This window comes from Felis catus, chromosome C2 (assembly GCF_018350175.1).
Source record: "Felis catus isolate Fca126 chromosome C2, F.catus_Fca126_mat1.0, whole genome shotgun sequence".
In the NCBI taxonomy this organism is placed as follows: Eukaryota; Metazoa; Chordata; class Mammalia; order Carnivora; family Felidae; genus Felis; species Felis catus.
In genome coordinates, this window is record NC_058376.1 from 14,228,274 (window position 1) to 14,234,112 (window position 5,839).

At 38.7% G+C, this 5,839-nt stretch overlaps 1 protein-coding gene across 1 annotated transcript; it reads left to right on the plus strand.

The window, feature by feature from the left end:
* Window positions 1-1,587: 1,587 nt before the first annotated feature.
* On the plus strand, window positions 1,588-2,445 carry LOC123379769 (keratin-associated protein 21-1-like). The gene has a single exon (XM_045036417.1). It carries the CDS (start codon window positions 1,803-1,805, stop codon window positions 2,205-2,207), a length of 405 nt encoding a protein of 134 aa, XP_044892352.1. The 5' UTR covers window positions 1,588-1,802; the 3' UTR covers window positions 2,208-2,445.
* The last annotated feature ends 3,394 nt before the right edge of the window (window positions 2,446-5,839 follow it).

Sequence of the window (5,839 nt, forward strand, 5' to 3'; positions counted from 1 at the left end):
TCAGAGCAGAGCCTGACTCAGGGTTCCATCTCATGAAACATGAGATCATGACGTGAGCCGAAATCAAGAGTCAGACACTTAACCGACTGAGCCATTTAGGTGCCCCAATCCTGGTCATTGTTTGATCTTCGGTAGAAAGACTATTTATTCAGTGTGGCATCAAAACACCTTGCTACATTTCTTTCTCTCAGATGTGGCTGCAATTTGGGTTTATACTTTTACTTCCACTGATCCTTAAATCTGTCTTGTATAAAATGTGGACCAAACACCAGCTCTGCCCAAAGGTTCCAACATTGAAGGGACAGTGCTTCCTCTAGAATATCATTAGTAAAAAAAAAAAAAAGTAGTTTCAAGAAATCTTGGCAAGTGCTATGACATATGTCTGCATATAGGAGCAAAGAGGAAGATCATTCAATCCAGACAGTAGCAGCAAGGAAAAGCTTTGTGTAGGAAGTGATTACAGACCTGAGTGTAAAGGAAAGTTTTATTAACTGAGAATTAAGGGTAGCCAGAAAATATTACTGGCATTAGAAAGGACACACACTTTCCTCTTTTGTATGTTGAGAAGGCAAGTATGATAGAGTAATTTGGAAGAAAGGGGACATACATATTGTATTTCAAAATCACAATGAGCATTTTTGTCAAAGACTGAGACCTTCTGTCAACCGGGTAATCTTGGGAACTTTGAATGAGTAGAGTGGAATCTACATATAAATAGGGGTAAAAGTTGATTTGTGTGCTACTTTATGTCATGACAGTGTCAGGAATTGAGAGCGGGCTCTTGCTGTAGGTATCTTAAAGTTATTCACTCTTCTGCTTCTGAACTAAATGTGCAATGAACAATAGTGGTAGGAGAAGGAAAAACTGGTTTATTAAATTGAAGGAAGGCACTGGTACCTCATGATATGAAACTCTGATAAGATCTGCACTGGAAAAAAAAGTTTCGTTTTTGGTTTAACTGAGGCATTCTGTTTTCTCATCCAAATAAACTGCAAGACACTTACATAGCCACAGAAAATGAGACAGAAAAGGAGGGCTGCCCTACTCCCCAGGACCTCAGTTTGCCTGGTATATAGAAGAAGAACATATAAGAAGATACACGCATATATAGCACAGTTCTCCAAACTTATTAATAGTCAGTGTCCCAGTGAAAGTGAATGAATTATCAGATGTTGAACTGCTTCTTGGGATTTGAGGAGGGTTGAACAAAGGGGTGGAGGAATGGAAGTTGAGGGTGAGTGGGAAAAGCCTGGCAGAAAGTAGCAAGGATTCCAGAAAGGAGATAGGAGTTATTTTCTTCCCTATTGGCAGAGGCAGCTATTTTACAAAAGAGAAGAGATCAGGAGTTACAGGTGCACCTGGGTGGCTCAGTTGGTTAAGTGTCTGACTTGGGCTCAGGTCATAATCTCAAGGTTTGTGAGTTCTAGCTTTGGGCTCTGTGATGACAGTGTAGAGGCTACTTCACATTCTTTCTCTCCCTCTCTCTGCTTTCTCCTGCTTTCTCATTCTTTCTCAAAAATAAATGAATAAACTTAAAAAAAAAAGAGGGGCAGAATTTTTCTATTCCCCTCAGCCTTGTTATATATATTGAAGGATAGGAGGTTGTGAAGGCGAGTATCAGTTTTATGGACAGCACATGATTCTAGTGAGACAATTCTTTGGCAGAGTGAATTAAAATGCTGTTCTTTAAATAAAACAAGAGTGTCCAAAAATAATGAGCTCATTTATCCCAAGCCATTATTGATTGTTCACGGTGCCTGGCACACCACAGCTACTTACATGTTTGTTGGGAACGTCAAGGGATGAATGGCATGCTCTGCCAATCATTGACAGTATATAAAGGTCCAAGGCTAGTAGCAGACACACAGTTCACCACATCCTCTCGCAACCCACGTGAACTCTCTTCTCTTGACAACAACATGTGTTGCAACTACGGCAGCTCCTGTGGCTATGGCTGTGGATATGGCCCCTATTATGGCTGTGGTTATGGAACAGGCTATGGCTGTGGCTATGGTAGGGGATGTGGCTGTGGATGTGGCTCCTGGTATGGCTGTGGCTCTGGCTGTGGATATGGCTCAGGATATGGCTGTGGCTATGGCCCCTGCTGTGACTATGGCACCAGATATGGCTGTGGCTGTGGCTATGGCTCTGGTTGCTGTGGCTACCGACCATTTTGCTATAGAAGATGTTATTCTTCTTGCTGCTAGAACATCACTGTCCAAGCCACATTTGCTTCTGAAATGACACACCTTAATAGAGGGCTGAGTCAAGGATCCATACCCCAAGATTTCTATATCCAAGAAATTGTATGCTTCACAGAGGGTTTGACCACTGGTCAACTATTGTAGGATGGCATCTTGCGGCTGTATAGTATCATCTTACTTTTTTTCATATATTGGTCTTTACTTCCTTAATCTGGATTCTGCATTGTGACCGTGGCAACAATCCTAACACCCCGCAGTTGGGGAAATCCTTTATTCTCAATAAAATGGTTCTTTGCTTCTAACACGTCTCTGTGTTCTTGCTTGTGAATTACTCCTTTTTTCAGGTGTTATGGCTTCTCTTGAAAATTGGGCTGACAGTGTTTCATGAACCTGGGGCTCCTCCTTGATATAATACAAGCATTTCTACTCATAGGTGAATCAGAGAAAATGTCTTCTTCACCTGTTTCTCATATTCCTCTTGCTAAGGTCCTCAAAACCCAACACAAATCACATAGTATTTCAGAACTGTCACCTGGATATCACAGTGTATCTAGAATGGAGGTGGAGGGGAAAGATAAGGAGGAATGACATCTCTTCAGGAGGTTGTGACACAAGCTCAAGGGAGAGGAGGTGTGGCCTGAGTACTTCAAGGATGGAGTGGAAGAGAGAGTTTCCAGGATTAATGAGAAATTAGAAATGGACTCAGGTGTCTAATGAACTAAGGAAAGGGTAATTTAGAAGAAAGATGTGGTATTGTAGCCTCTGTATTTTAATGGAAGTCCGGATGTATTTGTTGGCATATATTGAGAGTGAGGAAATTGATTTCAGTCACTTAACTCACAAATAGTTTAGAATGTTTATTAAAGGGAACTATCCTACATGCTGAAGATACAGGAGCAAAATTGTAGACAGGATTCCTGCTGTCAGAGCATTTCCATTCTAGTAAGTGAAAATTAAAAAAAAAAAAGAATTAATTCGGATAAATTTAGAGAGATAATTCCTATGGAGGGAATAAAACAGCATCCTTGGGAAGAGAGTTGCAGGATGAAGTATTGGAGAGTTAGTTCAAGGAGGTATTTTGACATTTTGTGTAAAATGAATTAATGCCCGTTGAAAGAAATACTAGAATGAACAGCTGTAGGTATAAAGAGGAAAGAGAAATTCATTAAGTTTTGGGTATGATCAGTGGTGCCACAATTTTTGGTAGAAAGGAGCAATGATCTAGTGCTGTAAATGAGCTCTCTTTGTTTGGGGCACATATAAGAATGAGATTAATAGTCCCAGTTGATTTTCTGAGTTTGAGGGCTGACTACTTTGTTAGGTTCTGACTTCAGTGTTCTATCCCTGTGTGACTTTCCAAATCTCTAACATTTGACCCTACATCAGAAAATGTCTTTTCAGACTGAATTTCCACCAATAGAAAAAATGAGTCATTGTCTCATCTCCATGACAAGGGTCACTGCACAAAGTTTGGATCTGAGGAACTTGGAGCTAGGAGACTAAAACACGGCCAATTCCAAGGAAGATGGCTCTGTCATCAAGGACAGCCCTGAAGTGAGGTTATGCCCAGGATATAATGTGTCTTGCTGATGAATAAATAAGGCTTCTTTTAAGGGTTGAATAGTTTTCATAGATAGGATATTTGTAAGTAATTTCTGGGGACTGACTGTGCTCTGGGTTAATCTGAGGTGGGTACCACTTACAAACAGCAGAAAGGAATGCTAATAATTACAGTTTGTTAAAAATTTACTCATTGTTTCATTATGTTCTTGTCTTTGAAGGCTTTCTGAAAGAGGGAAGAATATCAAATTAGGCACTTGTATAATAATTTACAAATCCACTAAAGGGTTAATAATTTATTAGGTATATAAGATAATTTATACAACAGGAAAAATGTGTTCATAAACCGACGACTATCTCCAAATGTGAAATTTGAGGCTCACTCAAAGAACATTTGTGACTCTCAGCTTGAATGGATTAAGAACATTGTGATAATACATTGAATTATCTTATAACTACTAAATGCACACCAACGTTGGAACACATTTTTGTTTTAATTCATTTTTTAATTGGGGAAATATTGACTGATTTCAAATTATGTGCCAGGAACTCTACCTACTGGTGATACTGATGATTTCTTCTGCCGTAATGGATCTGTATCCAGAGATCTGAATGGAAAGGTACTAGAAATAATGCAATTAAAGCTAGAAAACTTTTCCAATAGTTCAGAAGTATTGTGACAAGAAAGAGGGTGTTAGAAAAACAAGTGTGTATTCTAGGGATTTTGTGCATTAGAGTTTATAGCTGTGAATTTCAAGAATGGTAGAAAAGTAGAGAAAATTAAGTCAAAGAACAATTGTAATGGATATAGTTTCCTTAAACTTCCTGTAAGGGATGAATCACAGCAGAGTGATCAGATAGACCAGTGACCAGTATTAGAAAAAGTAATAGGAAATACTGTCAAGTGAAGGAAAAATGTCTACTAAGGAAGGATCACAGGAAAGGAAATCAGCAGTTTTATGAAATTCCCAGTTGAAAGCATTTAATAAAAGACTGGATGTCACACATTTCTTTGTTGGGAAATTTTAGTGTGGAAGTAGAGGGAATAATCTTCCTGAATTTGTACTCTCTTCCAGCTTGGATTTTATAGTTGTCACATTAAAAAGTAATGCAAATTTTGGATTCTGCCAGATTCATAAAATGGTGATTGATGTAAAGCCTAGACAATGAAGATAAGCAAAAACATCCCAAGAAACAACCATACAAACAAAAAACAGAGACACCTTCATTTCTCCCTTCCCTCCTTCCTTCCCTCCTTCCTTCCCTCCTTCCTTCCCTCCCTCCCTCCTTCTTTCCTTTCTTTCTTTCTTTCTTTCTTTCTTTCTTTCTTTCTTTCTTTCTTTCTTTCTTTTTCTTTCTTTCTTTCTTCCTGTTTTTTTCTTGACTTCATGTCTGTTGATGGAATGCTTCTATATTTGGTTTACCTGAAGAGAAAGGAAATATTTGGAATTAGACACCAATAAATAGAGAAGCTATAGATGCAAGGTTATAAACCAAGGTTTCTAGATCTCAACACTATTGGCATAGTATAGCAGATATTTCATTGTTGTTGGGGTTTGTTCTGTGGCTTGGGATTAGAGTCTTCCCTCATTTCTCCCACATGCAGCTAGTAGGTATCTGCAGTAGGTATCTGGATGTCAGAATCCTGGCAAGATGTTGCAATGTTTCCAGGAAGGAGATGAAGTATTTCTTTCCTTGTGGGCAGAGGTAGATATTTTGGGAGTGTGGAAAGATCAAGGAGGACAAAACTTTCCAAAATTTCCCTCAGCCTTATTATATAAAGTATGTTAAAAGATAGGACGTTGTAAACATGATTCCAGTTTTACCTAAAGCACATGATTCTCCTGAAATATTTTTTTTTGGCAGAGTGAATTAAAATGCTGTTCTTTAAATAAAACTGGAGTCTCCATATTAATGAGATCACGTTACCCAAGACATTATTGATTGTTGACAGTGACTGGAACAACACAGTTGCTTACATATTTGTTGGGTAAGTCAGGGGATGAGTGACATGCTCTGCTAATTACTGACAGTATATAAGGGTCCAAAGCAAGTAGAAGACACGCACTTCACCA

Bases quoted from the DNA above. Each gene is read 5' to 3' on its own strand.
- LOC123379769 (XM_045036417.1), top strand. From the start codon at position 1,803: ATGAATGGCATGCTCTGCCAATCATTGACAGTATATAAAGGTCCAAGG.